The 21,613-nt window shown below is 36.7% G+C and overlaps 1 protein-coding gene across 1 annotated transcript in view; it reads left to right on the forward strand.

The window, feature by feature from the left end:
* The window catches only part of rps6ka2 (ribosomal protein S6 kinase, polypeptide 2), a 72,495-nt gene that overhangs the window by 17,317 nt on the left and 33,565 nt on the right, over positions 1–21,613 (forward strand). The window contains exons 5-6 of the mRNA XM_055171066.2: positions 601–680; positions 18,628–18,734. Of these exons, the coding sequence (XP_055027041.1) occupies positions 601–680; positions 18,628–18,734 (187 nt within the window). The remainder of the gene's footprint in view (positions 1–600; positions 681–18,627; positions 18,735–21,613) is intronic.

Raw genomic sequence — 21,613 nt, forward strand, 5'->3', positions numbered from 1 at the left:
GTGATGATCAAATAAGCCTGGAAGCATGCTTAACTCTTTCCCCGTCAGCGTTTTTTACAATTTACCAGATTGTCCGACCTTCTCACTCACTTTCTTCCAAGTACGAAGATGTGTCGTACAGATCCTTTATTGTTGTTTCGTATTTCTCCCTCCGCTCGCTACGTCATAATCACATCTTTACTAGAGCAATATCCACCAAAGTTGAGATTTTTCATCTCGCCCGAACACTCAATTTGCGCGACACAGGATGTCTATCGCGTCTTTGCATTGACTTAACAGGTAAATAACTCGCGCTTAACACTTCATTTGCATCTGGTATGAACGCACCAGTAGTGTAATCTGTCACAATGATGGGTAATCTTCAGATTTTTTCACACACTGCTAATAAAATCTGATGAATTGAAAAGATGATGGAAAATATTTAGTTTATGCAACCTCTGGCTGGGACTGAAGAGCATTGCTTTACTACAATCGACTATGTTACTGTAAGTGTTTGGATATATGCCTGGTTATAACTGGTTGTTTATTACAGGCTGTGTTGTTTTCCACAAGAGATAAAAAACACTGCTTAAATGTGACCTTTGTTGCTTTTTCCTGTAGCCTTTCAGACAGAAGGGAAGCTGTACCTTATATTGGACTTTCTCAGAGGGGGAGATCTTTTCACACGTCTCTCCAAAGAGGTCAGTTTTATTCAAACAGCTCTTGTCAAAAAAAAAAACAAATTTGCTTTGACCAGTGAGCAAAAAGTGTTTAGTTGTAAACATGCCTTAAAGAGATAGAATCCCTATCACTCACCCGTTGCATATACTCCAGGTGCGGCGCAAGTGTTTCTTGCTAGTTTAGGCCAGGCGCAGTTATGATTTTCACATCCAGTGTAGAGTAAAAAAGTTTCATGTGCTCATGCGAAACTTTCATGTGCAGAATTTTTTTTGAAACTTTATTTAATTTTTGCTCCGTGTCCCCTTAGGGGCTCCGTATAAAGAGTTAAGAGAATAGGTACAACCCTTTTGAATCATTTGCCAACTGTTTTTTTTACGTTTCTGTATTCAGACACTCCCTAAGTGCACCTGCGCCATGGGCTTCAGACTTTGTTAAAATAGGGCACTATGTCCCTAATGTCATTTCAAAGCCATAAAACTTTCTTCTATTCTAGACCCAGGTTTATTTACCTCAATCATTGCTATTTAACAGGGTGTAAATCCTGTTAAAGTCCTATTCTTGATCAATTTTAACTGGTGAATTAACATTGTTTTGATTTATACTGGTTGATTGATACCATACAGCAGTCAAACAATTATATTGTAGACAGTCTGTCTCAGCTCACTATCAGTCACAATTAATGGTTGCTGTAAGCATTTCATCGTATTATTATTAATTGTCAAGACTTCTGTAATAGCAGATCCACAGTCACACGTGAAACTGTAATGGATGTAATAATGGATGGTGTAATCGGTCCCCTTCAGCCCTCATTTAAACTCTCTCTAATGGAGCCTTTGGTTTTTTTGATCACATCACTTATCTTTATATCAGTCTGGGTCAATAAAAGCCTCATTTGATGATTTTGGCCTTGTCTCACATGGGGAACAAATCTGAGTATTGATCTTTTGATAGCGGTGTTCACTGTAATAAGCGTTCAGAACTGTGAATCGCACATAAACGGCAGTAGAAAATAATCAGTATCATTGTTAGGAAATACGATAGTGTTTAGACATTAGTATGGATTAAGGGAAAATAAGTTGTTTTACATTGTGTTGGTCATTGAACAGCACAGTTTGTGTCTGGCTGTTGTTTGTGGAGCTTTGTAACAGATACCTCTTTCTGCTGTGGATATTTTCTTCACTTTATCTGACAAAGTGTTTTTTACAAATGGGTAAATCACACAAAACAGGATCAGATCACACAAATAAAAAGTAATATATTTTTAAGAAAGATTTTTTATAGTTAAATTTATATTTTTATATTAATTTCATATAATTTATTTGTATTGCATTTTTAATCACCTAAAAAAAAGGAATTTTGAGCAGTTTGTCTTTAGGAAAAAGAATATAATTTTTTATTTCCTTTGATTTTAGGCTAAAACATGGTACTTTGGGCATGGCCGTAGCCAGAATTAAAAAATTAGTGCATTTAAATATGCAAGATTATATGAACAAGAACTTTACAAAATACTACACAAGAACTTTGTTTAATGTTTTCAGGATGACTTTGTTAACTCCTAAATTGACTGAAATAAGACAATTCTTAATGCTTAGGTTCTGTTGAGATTATCTTTTCTGTTTCAAGCTCGGGGTGTTAACATATTTTCATATTTCATTTAAACCCAATTGTTCTACATCTTTGTACCAGAATTATTTTCTGTTTTTTGATAGTGTTGATTTTCTTACAGAAACAATCATGATGATTACTGCTTTTTTCGTACCGAATGTAATATCATGTCAGCAATAACCTGCTGAATGATGCACCTTATATGATAACTGTTCGTTTAGATGCTGGTCACCCAGTGTTGCCAGATAGTACAAAAAACAAACTAAATAATATGCCATAAAGAACAAAAGAAAGTTCAAACCTTGTCTTTCAGAAATAAATCACAGAAATCGCTAACACTAACCTACATCAGGGCCGGGTCTACGGGGGGGGGGGGGGGGGGGGGGGGCTGGGGGGGCATTGCCCCCCAGATTTTCCCTCTGCACCCCCAAATAATGTCCAGTCAACCATAAAATAACGGAGTGTCTTTAAACAAAAAATGTCTTCTTTAGCTAAGCGCTAGCGTTTACAGCTCCCACCCACTCTCATCTGATTAGCTTATTCAAGCCTTGGAGGTCTTTTCAGCAGTATTTAACTCACAAGAAAAGTACTACTTTTCTCTACAATGGTAACTTAAAAAACACATCTTTAAAATATATATCAGAAACAATGCAATTTAGTATTACATAAACGTAATAACCCAACACATATTAAATTAAAACTTAAAACAGTAAAACATGCCCAAAATATCCCCTTATCCTTTCTTGGACTCACCTCATTATTTATTCATTCAAATACAACAGCCAATGGCAAGTCTCCAGCAGCATTTAATGTGTTTGTTTTAGACGTAGTTCTGTTTATTAAAATTAGAATATGCAGTTTGGTTGTGGCATACTATATAGTAGATATAAATTATATAAGATGGTTATACAGTAAATATACAGTATACAGCTGAGCATCGCGTGCAGTGCAGTTTTAAAATCAAATTTTAGCGGTTTTGTCATCGTCATTCATCAGCTCATTCAGCTCGCGTTTGAGAAAAACTTCACACACAAAAATCTACAGACTTTTAAGTTCAGATGGAACCGTCACTCCGCAAGGTCATCGTAAGGTAAACCGTTGTATTTTATAATGTTGTGTGTATTATAATATCTAATTTGCTGTGTTATGAACAAAGCAGGGTGATTTATCTTTGGTCTCGTCGCAAATCACACTTTACAGTATTTTAGGGCTTGTGCTTTTGTCTGGTGCTGTTATAGGCAAACAGGATAAGCTATGACGAATTTGTCATGCATGTCAAATTGCATGATGTTTCAAAATATATTATTTAAAGCGTGCTTTGTTGTGATTTTTGAGGTTGCTGCAGCAGCATGTATGAAAGGGTCAGGAATTAATGACAACACAGCTTATCACATATATCACATTGAAAATACATTATTTTAAATGAAGAAAATGTTTGAGAAGTGGAAATAAAGTTCCTAACAAATGTTTATTTAGAATAAAGGCATATGTTGGGTAGGGTAGGTATAAGAATGGCTTTAATTTATCTATAAGTAAAATAATAGATTAAATGCAGTGTAAACATTAATAAAATATAGCTATATGTACAGCTTTGTATTCATAAAACCTGCTTGCCTGATTTAATTAACTGTGACTAAATGTGTCAAACTAGTGTAATCATTATAACATTATAAATCATTAATCTAATTGCATCTACTTTTAAAATTTGAATGTGCAAAATGACATATAAATGGCCTTTTATTATAAGACATATGCAAAATAATATTGGATTCCATACATCCATACATCCATAATTTTAGTGTATGAATAATTTTAGTCGAGAAATGGCTGCCCACCCAAAAATCCTGACTGCCCCCCCAGTCCAGCAAGCCTAGTACCGGGCCTGACCTACATTTAATCAACACTTATATCCCAAAGTGTCACATTAATTACTTAAATACTACGTTTAAAGAGGATTTTTAACTCTGTCAATTTTTCATCATTTACACTAAATTATACAGTAAACGGTCCAATCTTAATTATATACGTAGATGAAAATATAAGTGTTTTAAAAAACAAATTAGTCATTCAGAAAACTTAAAATTATTTTTTTTTATTTTAAATTTACCGAGTTAATAGAGGTAATTACATGCTGTGATGTTCATACAGTAAGTAAGAGGTTTACAGTACATCTATAAAGAGAACACTGTCCAAAAATAACTTTGTTGCTGTGGTGATCTGATGCAGTCTGCAGTTTGATCTGAAGTTTGTCATAATACTGAGATTTAAAGATGTGACATAATCTAAAATGATAGACTGTGTTCTGCAATTTTTACACTCAAGTATGTCTTTTGATTTTATATATCTTTTATCTTTATTGCTACAAGTATAATACTCTAAGGGGCGGTTTCCCGGACAGGGATTAGACTAGTCCTAGACTTAAACACTTTTAAGAGCTCTCCAAACTGAAAACAACTTGCACTGACATATCTTAAAATACCTCAGTGTCCTTTGTTTTACCTCAAAATGCACACAGGTAATGTTTTTAGTAAGGCATGTTTGTTAAAACTAGTTATATTTCCTAATTATACTAAGGCCTAGTCCTGGATTAAGCTAATCCTGGTCTGGGAAACCGCCCCTAAGGTTTTTTTTCCTGGATAGGGCTTATCCTCAGACTAAAATGTATGTTTAAGCTGCCTTCATTTAAAAACATCTGACACTGACATATTTTATGTGACCGATCACGGAAAGTAGGGACAAAAGTCGGACATTTTGAGTTATTCACAGATTTTAAAAGTGTAGTCTCCAAACTTTCCAACGATGTGTAAAACATGGAAATCTGATAATATCTGGAGAAGTTGTGGCCATTTGAAGAAAGGCACTCCAAAAACCTTAAAGGGGAGAAAACGGCCTCTAAAGGTTTTGCAGTTTTCACCTTTGTCTGCTGCTGGGAGTGACAATAGGGCTCATTTACATCCCATTTAGATAAGCCATACCCCCTTAGGTTAAAAAGTTCAGGAAAATGTGCCATAAAAAAAGTTTGCAAACAGGTAGTATATAAATAAATGTCTCTTAGCATCTACCGATAAAACGGTATAGGCAACTCTTATGTACACTGAATAAAAAAAAGATAAACTCTTATACTGTAAATATGTTCACGATTATTTTTTCTTATGAAAGACTGCATAATCCTACCATTATAATTCTAAAATAAGGAAACAACACACAGCTATAAATGTTTTTTTATTACATATTTCAAACAACCATACAATGCTTGAAATAAAAAGGTCTTATAAAAAAAAATTTTATGTAAAAAATAAAGTTTCCTAAAAATGTAGAAAATAAAGAACTTTTAATAATTGTTCTTTTTCTAAATAAAATAAAAGTTGCCGTTGTTTTTATAACCACGTGCACGAGACTGAAGTCACGTGACTGCAGTGACGCGGCTGACTGTTATCTGTTGCACCCAAGCTTTGTTTACAGTCAGAGGCAGACGCACGCTGTAAGTTTGGAAAAAAACTTCGCAAACATGTCTGAGGATAAAACTGAGGATAACACGTCAGCCGCTTCACTGCAGTCACGTGACTTCATGCGGTTCATAACAGAACCAGAAGAGAAGACAATGCTCAATAAAGTCGTAATTTTTGGACCAAAATGTATTTTCGATGCTTCAACACATTCTAACTGACCCACTGATGTCACATAGACTACTTTGATCGGTGGTCTTACGAGTTTGGAACGACATGAGAGTGAGTCAGCGGGGACAATAACAAAACAAACAAAAGCCGCTTATCCACACAGACAATCACCCCCCCCACTACATGCTAGAATCTCTGGAAAAACAAGCCGATTTCAATCTCCAAATGTACATTTTTAAATATACAAATACTGCTATCTCAAACATGGAGAGGCTTCTTTATGATCTCAACTAAAAGATTCTGTAAAAAAAAAAAAAATCACCAATTTAAAAAAAAAAAAAACCGCTTTTCTCATTTTGCTCGAAAGTTGTGCTGCCGACTTGTGTCATTGGTTTCCGTGACGGGTTACATATGTCAGTGCTATTGAGCTGATCTTTGGCACTGCCATTTAGTGCAGAGATCAGCTCATTTGCATTTTAAAGGGCACCCCCCAAAACGGCACATTTTTGCTCACACCAACAAAGTGACAATTTTAACATGGTACGATAAATTATCTATATGATATTTTGAGCTAAAACCATATGTAATCTGGGGACACCAAAGATTTTTTTGACTTCTTAAAAAAGTCTTGTGAAATGTCCCCTTTAAAACTTTTTTACGAACATACCTTACAAAAAAAACTACGTGTGCAACAATGTGATTGATATATGTTAAAATTAGTTTTTAAATTATAGCAGCTTAAACATACATTTTAGTCTGGGACGAGGACACTGCCCCGTATAGTTTATATACTTAAATTTTATACATTTTATACAAACTTTTATATTTTGTCTAGGAAAATATATTTTTTTGCTGTATGGGATGTATTTGTTGCCCCTGAAATACATTTTGAAATATATGTTAAAGAGCAACTATGGTCTAATTCACATTTTTACATTTCCTTTGGTGTGTAAGTGTATTAGTACATGTTAACGATATGCAAAAGTAAAACCCCATTCACACAGACCTTTGGTCCCAGAAAATACCAGTAAAATTGGCAGACAAGCGTCTGTGTGAACACAAACTCGTCCCTTTAATCTTCTGGGATCCTTGCCGGAAAGAGGACCTAGTCAGATATACGGAAAACCCTCTGTGTGAACAAGAAGCCGAAACAATGCCGTAATGGGCGTGTCGTAGTGAGGACACGCGCATCATCACAACAAAAGTTATGATTCAGGTACTTAAAACGAGAGATAACATGCATATAAACATTCACCATGAGAAATGTTGCAAACTATATTGACGCAGTAATCAGGAAATGATAAATGAGACGCATAAACAATGATGCACGTGCTGTAGTGTGGACGCGCGTGTCATAGCAACATGAAGTTGGTTCAACTTTTTAAAATGAGGGATATACAACATTCACAATGAGAAATGTCAGCAAACTGGAATGAAGCAGATATCAGGTAAGTTAGCTCGTCACTTACTGCGTTGAAATGGAGATCATTCAGCAGCATAAAAGAATATCGCGTCACGTGCTCATTTGAGCTATAATAAACGAAAATACCCGCGCATCATCCCAACCAGATATATCGTTCAGCTCCTCAAAATACGGGTTTTAAATGCATATAAACAATCACGATGAGAAGTGTCTGAAAACTGTATTAAAGCAGAGATCAGGGAGCTTGTCAAATATCCACTCAGAAGCTGAGATCATTCACCAGCATTAGAACGGCGCGTCACATGCTCCTTTATAATCTTATAATAAACAAAAATGCACGCGAGTGGTTTCTGGAGAGAGAAATAATAAATAATATGCAAACTTCATAAAACTTCGTGTATTTTACGGAATGTCTGTGTGAAAAGGGCTTTACGAACCCCATAGTAAACGATGACGTGGTTGACGTGGACACGACGGTCATTTTTATAATTCCTCCCGCTTTGGACTCACAGCCTGTAAGTTAACTCCTGTTAGCATTGTATTGTGAGCGAATCTTTCAAACATGGTAAAGAGCGTCACATTTCCGTCTGATGTCAGAGGTATTCAGGCCAATCACAATGTACAGATTAGCTGGCCAATCAGGAACACAGAGCTATTCAAATCGATGAGTTTTGTACAAAGTCAATGCGTTTGAGGAATATCTGGAGATACAAAAATGTGCGGTATTTGGAAAAAAAAGTGTTTTTGAACCATAAACCACGCAAACACATTGTATTATACCAAATACACAAAATAATGTTTTTAGCAATGAAATAGGTGCACTTTAATATATGAATGTTCAAACTAAATAATAGTTTCAAATTCAAAAATATATTTAAAAGAGCTTTACTTTCTACAAAATATAATATTTTTGGCCAAAGATTTTTTTTGCCATATGGGACTACCTAGCAACACTTCAAAAAAGCTAAGAACTAAACAAGCAAATAGTAATGCCGTGGCAACCACTCAGAATGCCATAGCAACCGCACCGCAGTGCTCCAAAAACTCACTTAAAACACTTTACCAGCCAAACAGCAACCGGCGAGAATATGCTGCAAAACACCTTAGCAACCACATAGCAACACATTGGCTGCAAGTGTTGCACAATCAAGCATCATTGTCTCACCACAGTACTACATGAGTCAGTCCTTGATAATAATATACAGTGCGTGCTTAAGCATTTTGCTTTTCATTTACTGTAGATGTTTACACACATACATGAATTCCTGCAGGATGTGTTGCTTGAGTTTAGTTCGGTTGCCTACGTTTCAGAAACTCAAGGGAACTCCAGCACGCTGCGTAAAGGGAGTTGAGATATCTTTGCGCTCTGTTGAGAACAGACTTACTGTATCTGGAGCAGACTTTTCTGGAGACATTGATTAATGTAACTCATTGGGCACGCTCATTCGCTCAGCTAAATAACCCATTTTCTTCAGCCATCCAGATTTTTATTGCTTATGTCAGTCTTCATTGCTAACATTGTTCAGTCTCTACTCTGGTTGCATGGAGATGGATTGGCTTATTAATTACCGGTGGACCTGTGTGTTCCATTGTACATCATACAGGCCACTTTACATTAGGGTAACAAGATTATGTAAATCTATAAGATCAATTTTTAAAAGCACTTTACCTTCCATGCAACGGCAGCTGGTACTAAATGAGGGGGAGCCCAACAAACGTCAAGTTTTACATTCAGAAAATTGAACATATTTTTGCCAGATGTTTAGTTAGACATTGAGGGAGATTGCTCAGAATAATGTGGCAGTCATACCAGACGTGGAAGAGGAGGCAAGCGCGAGTGATTTACATGTTAAGTCAATGCAAAGACGCGAATAGGCATCCTGCGGTGCGGTACGCGCGAATGGACCAATGCCAATGGCGCTGAACGTGCAGACGTCACAGCGCGGATGCCGCCAATTTAGTGTTGCAGCGGGAAAGCGAGTTAAAAATTTTTAACTTTGGTGGATATTTGAGCTGCATTAACCAATCAGGAGCTTGTTCTAGTAGTGACGTGATTACAGGGAGCAAGCGGAGTCGCAGAAGCCCCTCCCATGATGCAAATTTACGTGTGAATGTCTCAAATGACTAGAATTTCACATGCGGCTTGTACTGAGTAAACTAAAAATGTTCAAGCGTCCATGTTTAACTTTTTGCCGCCTCTACCGCGGCTGGTCTGAACGTACAGTAAGTCTGCGTCATGTAGTGAAAATATCTCAGTCCTGGATTTAGCAGTTTAGCAATTTCTCGATTGCCCCCAGGGGGGCAGGGTTTCATATTTTATTAAAGCTTCCCCGGGCTCTGCCATTGATAAGCGGACCCCCACCTGCTGTTAGCATTCCATTGACTCCCATTAATTTTTGCATCACTTTGACAGCAAATAACTTACATCTGAGGTCTTTAAAGACTCCATTTGTCCATTAATTATTTCTAAAGAAACACGAAAATGTATAAAATGCTCCATTACCTTGTATCTTACGTTATGGCCCAGTAGAAGTAGCAGTTTTTGTACAAACAGGCTAACGATTGCGCCATAACCTGCGACTCTCTGTCACACAGTAGAGAAATTACCGTATGGACAGGAAGAGAAGCTCACAGGAAATCTTTTACTGTCTATGAGGCAATCGGGTGGACGTAAAGGCATAAAGTCAAGGGAGAAGCCTAAAGAGAGTCTATAAACAACGGGATAAAATTGTTCAACAACGTTCCTTTTACTGTCTATGGGTGATTCAGATTTCTCTTGGCACAGCTATTAGAAGACTTACAATTGTCAGACAGGTTGCTCACGTGACATCTACGTCATCAAGCACAGTTTGAGTCTGCGCAGTACACCGACCCCCAGGAAGTGCATGCTTCTAATTGACTGATTGTCTCCATTGAATCCAACGGGGTCGCTGTGTCCATTTCTTTTACTGTCTAGGAACATATGGGAAAGCAAATATTATCCACAAACGGATATCTATCATTTCACATCATATAAATATAAATGTATATAATTTACAAAATAATGATAATTTTATTATTTTGTGTGTGAGGGAGGGGGGGCAGTGCTGTATCGCCCTCTATTCACCAGCCGCCACTGTTCCCATGACTCTTTCATTTATTTAAAAGTTGTTGAATGATTAATACTTAGAAAGTGCAAATTACCCAAGTCATTTCCCACAACAATTTGACTGGATTGCATTTGGAGTAAAATGTTTTTCCCGATCTTTAATTTGAACATACGCATTTCCCGATGGATGCGGGGAAAGACTGCATTAAAATATATCTAAAAATACATTTAAAAACATATTTGAAGAGTTTGGTTCCAAAACGCGATAAACGCCATTTTTGAAAAAAATGAGTTACTGCCAAAATCAGTATTATATCAGGTCAGTAGTTAAAAGTAAATAATTAATTTTACGCAAAATCCAATACCCGCCGTGATATTCTGTCATCTTTTCTCCCTTTTTTCCCAAAATAAGACAAACGCCACTCCCCCTTTTTTACAGAACGCAATAAATCCATTTCTGATATTACAGCGAGCGGACCATTCACGCAATGTAAACAAACATGGCGGCGCGCTGAGTACACGGAGTCCTAAGCTGTGTCTGAAACCGTTCCCTCGTTCACTCATTCACTATTCCCTATATGGGGAATGACAGTTGAGTCCACTATATGGGGAAGAAGCAAATGAAAATGAGTGAGCGGTTTCGGACACTGACGTAAATATCATGCGTCAGAGCTGTCGCAGAGATTCATCATAAACACCTGTGATTGTACTGTGAAATGGTAAAGTTTACTTTCTATGTTTTTTTACATTTGTCATGTTTATTCTATTAGTTGATAATAAAGAGAGCAAACAACTGATTATAATATTTATTTCTGCTGTTTATTTATTGTTTAATAAAAATGTTTATGAGATTTTAAATAAAAGATAACGCAATTATTTTTCATTTGTTTATTTTCAAAAAGCAGAAAATAACTGACAAATTATAAACCTAAATGTTTGGTGTTTACTGTCATTATCCTTCAGCAGATTCATGTTACGCATTCGTCTCCAATTGCATCATGGGAAATATGAGTGTACGAGTGTACATCGAATGTACACTCAAAATCAGAGTGCATTGTGGGTAAAAAGTTGTGTATGAATGTAGTGAATGAAGTTGTTCACTCAGGTTTCGGACACCACTACAAAATGGCCGACACCCGATATAGTGCACTATATAGTGGATAGGGAGCGGTTTCAGACACAGCTCTATTTTTCCTCATCTACTTTGTACTTCGTTGTCAACAAACAAAAAAAAATAATACTTTAATAGCATTGCCAAACCTGTGATGGTTTTCTGTGACGGGAAAGAAACGTAAGCCATCAACACCTAATAATTTCCGCGAGAGGCACTCGGTTGCTTGTTCTCCAGACAGCATCAAGCTTCTCATGCTAAAACATTGTGTTCTTAATATAACAAAGTAAGTGTTTTGGTTAATGCCATTAATGTTTATTTTTTAATCATTGTATACCACTAGTCAACTAAATAAATATAAAATGGTAAAGTTGAATGCACATTTATACATTGATTTAATAGATTTATAGCATTTTGAAATAAAAAACTGTCATGGATTTATTGCATTTTGTGGAAAAAAGAATTAGTTTTTATAATAAATCTTTGAAAATCAAGTTATGGATTTGAATTTTTTATGTTTTTATAACCTAAAGATGCTATGTGAAAGTTTGTAACAGAAAATAGTGGTTTTCATCTTGTCACTTTCTTGGTATAGAAAACACGTTTTTACCGAAATTTGTCAAAATGGATTTATTGCGTTTTGGAACCAAACTCTTCATTTCTTTCAGTCGCAGTGCTACTATACACTCTAAAAACAAACAGTGCTATATAGCACCAAAAGTGGTTCTTTGCTCGTAATCATAGAAGAACCGTTTTTAGTGCCATATAGCACCAGTAAAGCACCTGTGTAGAACCATATAGTGCTATGTAGAACCATATTTGGTGCTATAGTGGTTCTATATGGCCCCTATATGGTTCTACACATGTGCTTCACTGGTGCTTCACCGGTGCTATATGGCACTAAAAACAGTTCTTCTATGATTACGATCCAAAGCAACAGTTTTGGTTCTATATAGCACCGTTTGTTTTTTTAGAGTGTAGGCAGATGCTGTAGTGGGAGGAGCATTCTGATTCTAGAGAGTCTTCATTGGACAAAGTATTTGAATGTAATATTAGATGTACATTTTTAAGGTATAAATTGTCAAATGTTAGGGAGTACACCTATATATTCGAGTGGTCATGTTAAAGGCGCTCTATGCGAATCTGTGTGACGTCACTTTTTGTTGATGTTTGAACTGTTTTCAAACAAACGGAGCGTAGCTAACTCCTCCCCCTCCCTTCCGTGCTTTCATGAACGCGCCCAACCCACACCCCCAAATCCTTCTTGTCGTTTATTGGCTGGAACACTTTCTTATCCCTTCTGGTGGTAGGTTTGGCCACTTTGTTTTTATTGCAGTTTGTGAAGCCTGGGCTGTCTACAGAGATCGCGTTTTTTACAGTTTGATCAGCGGACAGGCAGCAAGCAGATAGTGAGAGATGTTTACTGTATGAAACAAAAAATGTTTTATGGTCTAAAACGCATGAATTCGCTTAGAGCACCTTTAAAACCAATAAACATTGATTAAAAACAACACATTTTTGAACTTGACAACCACTAACTGTACAATCGCACTGTGCAAAAGAACTAACAACTGTATATTACTGTTATCATGGATCACTCAAGAGATGGAGAAGTTTATTGATAGATTTAGACTCTTGATGTAATGGTGATTTTCTGTGCAGATTCTTGGTTGAGATGTAAATGAATTACCGCCGGTGCTCAGATCTCTCATCTCTTCGCAGCAGCTGTTGCTCTCCTCTGGAACTTGTTACACCAATCTGCTTCCCTCAATATGGCACGGCCTGTCTTCTGATGCTCACTACACAGGCTAAATAATCTCCTAGTGTTTAAAATTAGATGTAAAAAGAGCAGTTTTTATGTTTTATGTTTTATCTGCCAGATTAACCAACTATATTTGACTATTTGTTCCTGCTGTCGCTGTGTTGACTTGCTTAACTGGGAGACTGCTGATTAGATTAAGGTTTAGTAGATTCTGGTAATATACTGTAGCTTTTATTATAATGGTCCGGCTACAATCCTAAGACATCACTATTTCACATTTGTAAGCGTATGGTGCTGAGGTGCACTTAATGATGTTTTTGCAATGCTGTTCATGATAATATTGCTAATTCTTTATGTAATAAAAAACTGCTATCAGGTCATTTTTCTTTTAAGGGCCATTTCCATGTAAGATGAAAAGGCATTTTTAGTTTAATATGACGCCTGTGATTTAGCATTTTAATTTACTAAATGTGACCCGTGCTGGCAAAATGAGTCTGAAAGCGCACTGTTTCATTTTGAGCTAGATGTAAAAGAAAGTATAAATGTTGATTTTGGTCGAAAAAAATATGCGTCTAGTGATCTCAATGATCTAAATAGTCATTAATAGGGCTGTCACGATGATTAAATAATCATCTCATCGTGATTGTTTGACCTCATGGCGGTGATGCCAGATCACCGCAATGATTGCATGTTCTTTAACAAACACAAGGGGGAGCTGCAGCACCTTGTATAAACTTGTCATATATGATATATGACAGTATCAAATGGCGCTCCTTAACTGACAGTGTAACGCGATTGCAAAGCCATTCAATACAGTGGAAAAACAAAATTTAAAGAAATGCTGCAAAACTTTGATAAGTAGTATGAACTGCCAGGTAAAACATACATTTATAAAACAGCAATTCCAAATTTAGGGAAGTGAAGGATGCTATACTCAAGGTTGTGTAAGGAAGATTTTTTTGCAGCCACTACAGACATGTGATCCAGTACTAATATGACCTTAGTAGGATTGGCTACTATTTAAGGCCTGTTCTGGTATAGTTTGTTTAATTTGACTGCATTTTTATTTTCAGTTATTTTTCAGACACTTTATTAAGTTTATTTCTTATGAATAATTTTCTGTTTTTTAAAGATTTGTTCATTAAATAATTACTTTTAAATATGTGTTATGGGTATTAATATTTACTGCCAGGTAAACCTTGCAAAATATTTAATTAAAATAATCACAAGAATGTGTGGAAATTATTTCATGAACAAACTAAAGAATGTATAATAATTAAATGTCAAAGCAACAAGACAGAAAATTAAACGTCATGATTGTCAAAGTCCTATGCCATTTTCTGTTATATTACATTCCAGTCCTTTCCTTTTTTTCTATGCCATGCCACTATGCCATGCCATGCCATGCCATGCCATGCCATGCCATGCCATGCCATGCCATGCCATGCCATGCCATGCTATTATTTTCTATTACATTCCAGTCCTTTCCTTTTCCTTCTATGCCATGCCAGTATTCTATTCTATGCCATGCCATGCTATTATTTTCTATTACATTCCAGTCCTTTCCTTTTCCTTCTATTCCATGCCACTATTCTATTCTATGCCATGCCATGCCATGCCATGCCATGCCATGCTATTATTTTCTATTGCATTCCAGTCCTTTCCTTTTCCTTCTATGCCATGCCACTATTCTATTCTATGCCATGCCATGCCATGCCATGCTATTATTTTCTATTACATTCCAGTCCTTTCCTTTTCCTTCTATGCCATGCCACTATTCTATTCTATGCCATCCCATGCCATGCCATGCCATGCTATTATTTTCTATTACATTCCAGTTCTTTCCTTTTCTTTCTATGCCATGCCACTATTCTATTCTATGCCATGCCATGCCATGCCATGCCATGCCATGCCATGCCATGCCATGCCATGCCATGCCATGCTATTCTTTTCTATTACATTCCAGTCCTTTCCTTTTCCTTCTATGCCATGCCACTATTCTATTCTATGCCATACCATGCTATTATTTTCTATTACATTCCAGTCCTTTCCTTTACCTTCTATGCCATGCCACTATTCTATTCTATGCCATGCCATGCTATTTTTTTCTATTACATTCCAGTCCTTTCCTTTTCCTTCTATGCCATGCCACTATTCTATTCTATGCCATGCCATGCTATTATTTTCTATTACATTCCAGTTCTTTCCTTTTCTTTCTATGCCATGCCACTATTCTATTCTATGCCATGCCATGCTATTATTTTCTATTACATTCCAGTCCTTTCCTTTTCCTTCTATGCCATGCCACTATTCTATTCTATGCCATGCCATGCCATGCCATGCTATTCTTTTCTATTACATTCCAGTCCTTTCCTTTTCCTTCTATGCCATGCCACTATTCTATTCTATTCTATGCCATGCCATGCCATGCTATTATTTTCTATTACATTCCAGTTCTTTCCTTTTCTTTCTATGCCATGCCACTATTCTATTCTATGCCATGCCATGCTATTATTTTCTATTACATTCCAGTCCTTTCCTTTTCCTTCTATGCCATGCCACTATTCTATTCTATGCCATGCCATGCTATTATTTTCTATTACATTCCAGTCCTTTCCTTTTCCTTTTATGCCATGCCACTATTCTATTCTATGCCATGCCATGCCATGCCATGCTATTCTTTTCTATTACATTCCATATAATATTCTATTCTATTCTGCATTTTTATTTTCAGTTATTTTTCAGACACTTTATTAAGTTTATTTCTTATGAATAATTTTCTGTTTTTTAAAGATTTGTTCATTAAATAATTACTTTTAAATATGTGTTATGGGTATTAATATTTACTGCCAGGTAAACCTTGCAAAATATTTAATTAAAATAATCACAAGAATGTGTGGAAATTATTTCATGAACAAACTAAAGAATGTATAATAATTAAATGTCAAAGCAACAAGACAGAAAATTAAACGTCATGATTGTCAAAGTCCTATGCCATTTTCTGTTATATTACATTCCAGTCCTTTCCTTTTTTTCTATGCCATGCCACTATGCCATGCCATGCCATGCCATGCCATGCCATGCCATGCCATGCCATGCTATTATTTTCTATTACATTCCAGTCCTTTCCTTTTCCTTCTATGCCATGCCAGTATTCTATTCTATGCCATGCCATGCTATTATTTTCTATTACATTCCAGTCCTTTCCACTATTCTATTCTATGCCATGCCATGCCATGCCATGCTATTCTTTTCTATTACATTCCATATAATATTCTATTCTATGCCATGCCATCCTATTATTTTCTATTACATTCCAGTCCTTTCCTTTTCCTTCTATGCCATGCCACTATTCTATTCTATGCCATGCCATGCCATGCCATGCCATGCTATTCTTTTCTATTACATTCCAGTCCTTTCCTTTTCCTTCTATGCCATGCCACTATTCTATTCTATGCCATGCCATGCTATTATTTTCTATTACATTCCAGTCCTTTCCTTTTCCTTCTATGCCATGCCACTATTCTATTCTATGCCATGCCATGCCATGCCATGCTATTATTTTCTATTACATTCCAGTCCTTTCCTTTTCCTTCTATGCCATGCCACTATTCTATTCTATGCCATGCCATGCCATGCTATTATTTTCTATTACATTCCAGTTCTTTCCTTTTCTTTCTATGCCATGCCACTATTCTATTCTATGCCATGCCATGCTATTGTTTTCTATTACATTCCAGTCTTTTCCTTTTCCTTCTATGCCATGCCACTATTCTATTCTATGCCATGCCATGCCATGCCATGCCATGCCATGCCATGCCATGCTATTCTTTTCTATTACATTCCAGTCCTTTCCTTTTCCTTTTATGCCATGCCACTATTCTATTCTATGCCATGCCATGCCATGCTATTATTTTCTATTACATTCCAGTTCTTTCCTTTTCTTTCTATGCCATGCCACTATTCTATTCTATGCCATGCCATGCTATTATTTTCTATTACATTCCAGTCCTTTCCTTTTCCTTCTATGCCATGCCACTATTCTATTCTATGCCATGCCATGCCATGCCATGCCATGCCATGCCATGCCATGCCATGCCATGCCATGCTATTCTTTTCTATTACATTCCAGTCCTTTCCTTTTCCTTCTATGCCATGCCACTATTCTATTCTATGCCATGCCATGCCATGCCATGCCATGCCATGCCATGCTATTATTTTCTATTACATTCCAGTCCTTTCCTTTTCCTTCTATGCCATGCCACTATTATATTCCATGCCATGCCATGCCATGCCATGCCATGCCATGCTATTCTTTTCTATTACATTCCAGTCCTTTCCTTTTCCTTCTATGCCATGCCACTATTCTATTCTATGCCATGCCATGCCATGCCATGCTATTATTTTCTATTACATTCCAGTTCTTTCCTTTTCTTTCTATGCCATGCCACTATTCTATTCTATGCCATGCCATGCCATGCCATGCCATGCCATGCCATGCTACTCTTTTCTATTACATTCCAGTCCTTTCCTTTTCCTTCTATGCCATGCCACTATTCTATTCTATGCCATGCCATGCTATTATTTTCTATTACATTCCAGTCCTTTCCTTTTCCTTCTATGCCATGCCACTATTCTATTCTATGCCATGCCATGCCATGCCATGCCATGCTATTCTTTTCTATTACATTCCAGTCCTTTCCTTTTCCTTCTATGCCATGCCACTATTCTATGCCATGCCATGCCATGCCATGCCATGCTATTATTTTCTATTACATTCCAGTTCTTTCCTTTTCTTTCTATGCCATGCCACTATTCTATTCTATGCCATGCCATGCCATGCTATTCTTTTCTATTACATTCCAGTCCTTTCCTTTTCCTTCTATGCCATGCCACTATTCTATTCTATGCCATACCATGCCATGCTATTATTTTCTATTACATTCCAGTCCTTTCCTTTACCTTCTGTCCCATGCCACTATTCTATTCTATGCCATGCCATGCCATGCTATTAATTTCTATTACATTCCAGTCCTTTCCTTTTCCTTCTATGCCATGCCACTATTCTATTCTATGCCATGCCATGCCATGCTATTATTTTCTATTACATTCCAGTCCTTTCCTTTTCCCTCTATGCCATGCCACTATTCTATTCTATGCCATGCCATGCCATGCTATTCTTTTCTATTACATACAAATCACTGTGTTCATAACAGTCTTATTATAGATTGCTTTGGAGTAAGTGAAGTTAAGTGTCTTAACAGTGATGATCATGGACCACTGAATGTAGCATTTGAATAGCATTTTAGTATGTTATGATTGGTTTAAAATGTCAGCTAAATAAAATGTTTCTGACTCTAGGTGATGTTTACTGAAGAGGATGTGAAATTTTATTTGGCTGAGCTGGCCTTGGCATTGGATCATCTTCATAGTCTGGGCATCATCTACCGTGATCTCAAACCAGAGAAGTAAGTGTAAACTACTAAAGCTACACCGATTGTCATTTCCAGCCACTTACAGTGCACAGCATAAATGAGTACACCCCTTTTGAAAATTAAAATTTTTCTCCATTTATTAGTAAATATGAGACCAATTTGCTGTATTTTTACACACCAGTTTTTATAAAACATTTATGTGTCTTACCATAAGAGTGAAAGTCACTTACCACCTTAAGGATATGAAAAATAACACATTTGAATCAAATGAGGTGACGCAAAAAATCACTACACCCTACAAATATTCTTTAAAAAAGCCATCTAATATTTTGTATGGCCTCCATCATTCTTTTTAAAAAAAAAACAGCACTAATTCTTCTAGACATTGAATAAAGAAGTTGACAACATACAGTTACATTTTTTATTCTCCATTATTGAACAATGACCTCTTTCAGATCCTGGATGGAAAATTACGTTCTGCTTGTCTTTTCAGAACTCCCCATACCGCAACTTGGATTGAGGTCTGAATCATTTTTACCCTGTGCTTCTTCTAAAATGAATTAGTGACCTTAGATGTGTGTTTTGGGTCACAATCATGTTAAAAGATTGCCCGTTAATCAAGAGCACAGTGTGATGGTAGCATCTTCTCTTTAAGTATTTCACAGGACATCTGTGTATTCATGATGCTGTCTATAAAATTAAACTCTCCGACACCTGCAACACTCATGCAAGCCCACAGAAGAGCACTGCCACCACCATGCTTTACTTTACCATGCATGTTTCATTGTACTCCTCACTCTTACCACACCATACAGTTTGAAACACTTTAGAGCCACAAAGATTAATCTTTGTCTCATTACTCCAAAGTATAGAGAGTTAGAGACCCAATAGTCTTTACCTTTCTCAATATGAGCTCTAGCAAAAGGCTTTTTGTGCATTGTCTTTACCAGTGGATTTCTCTGTGGATGACAGCCATGCGTGCCTTTCCTTTGCCCTGTACGTCTATCGTGTGGTGTCACGGGAAACACCCCAGATTGACTTTCTAATGAATTAGCCAACTGTGCTGAACTTGCATGATGATTTTTTTCAACATCCCTCATCACAGAGCACTCTTGACGAGGTGTTACATCAGTAAACGTACTGGAGATTGCAGAGAGCTTCTCACAAGTCCATCCTTTTTTAATTTTTGGATCCCTTTCGTGACAGTATTCAAACTTATTAGCAATGCTTAACTGATTATCTTGAAACCTTGACCATTTTGTGCAAAGAAATTCTTTGATTTCTCATGCCTTGAGACATTTCTTTACCATGTGATGCTATTCTGTCACCTTTAGATGAGAGTGGATTTTCTCTTTTAAATATCACTCTCAGTTGCCAGTTATCCGGTGGCCACCTGTGTGGTGATTCATTATATTCCTAATGAATTCCTGTTAATTACATTTTGTTAAATTTTTTTGCTAACATATTCATCAGGGTGTACTCATTTTTGCATTACCCCATTTGATTTAAATTAGTTATTTTTTGTGTCCTAAAGATGGTCGGTGACTTTTACTCTTTTGTTAATAAAAAGAAATGTTTAGTAAAACTGTTTTGTAAAAAATAAAGCAAATTGGTCTCATATTTACTAACAAATGGAGAAAAATCTTAATTTTCAAAGGGGGTGTACTCATTTATGCTGTGCACTGTATATACATTCTAGCCTACTTAGGCATCCTAAATAGTTACGTTATGTACCCTTCAGCCTGTACAGTCACAGAAATGACCTTGCATTGATAACCTTTGTAGGACGTTGATTGGACGTTCTGTTCTGGAGGGCTTAAGTCCTGTATATTCAAGCACCAATATAATCCACATCTGGATTAGAGCTGAAATAACTCAGTGAAACTCTCATGTAATTGCAGTCAAAATTCAAAGGTTCAAACAGGGTGATGCAACACCCGCCGAGCTCCTCCTGTCTTACCGCAGCATCTGTTTTGTGTCCCTCTGCTGGTTTCAAAGTGCTTGTCAAAGACTTTGTTTCTCAACGATAGACTGAAATATGTACAGGACTTAACAATAAGAGCAGGCATATGGCACAGGTGTCACGACAGGGTTGGCGAGACAGGACGCATACGCAAAGTTCACAATAAATAGATAACATTTAATAATAAATAAGAAACAAAACACGAGGAGTAAAACAACATGCAGGTAAGTAAAACAGGAACATCCAACACAGGGAACAGACAGGGTTGTAATGACAATGATCCGGCAATCAGTGTGACACAAACACTGGTATAAATACACAAAGACTAATGACACACAGGTGGAATGAATGATGATAATTAACAAGTGTCCAGGTGATGACAATATAGAACAGACACAAAACACGACACGGATCACCGTGACAACAGGTCCATTGTGAGAGGCTTAAAGCAGTGTTTCCCAATCCTGGTCCTCAAGCACCCCCTCCCAAAAAGTTTTAGATGTCTCCTTATTTAAAACACCTGATTCAACTAATCAGCCTCCTTCCAAAATGGTAAACATGTCTCCCTAACAAGCTGATGAGTTAAATCAGGTGTGTTAAATAAGGAGACATCTAAAACTTTTTGGGAGGGGGTGCTCGAGGACCAGGATTGGGAAACACTGGCTTAAAGTATAGTTCCTTGTTTTGTTTCAATGTTTTTTAGCTGGATAACCTAGATGAGGATTTTTCTTTACAAAGTTGTTTGGGTTTCCGTTTCTTGCCAGTTGGCTTGTTACTGGGAGACTGCTGACTGATATTAGCTTAACTTAGGGCTTTAGTAAATTTAGTTAATATAGCTTTTATTGTAGTGGTCCATCCGGCTACAATCTTTAGGACGTCATGATTTACATTTTTGTAGGTGTGTGGTGCACTTTATAATGTTCCTTCAATTTCTCTAATTTGTACACTG

This window comes from Misgurnus anguillicaudatus, chromosome 11, assembly GCF_027580225.2.
Source record: "Misgurnus anguillicaudatus chromosome 11, ASM2758022v2, whole genome shotgun sequence".
Classification (NCBI taxonomy): domain Eukaryota; kingdom Metazoa; phylum Chordata; class Actinopteri; order Cypriniformes; family Cobitidae; genus Misgurnus; species Misgurnus anguillicaudatus.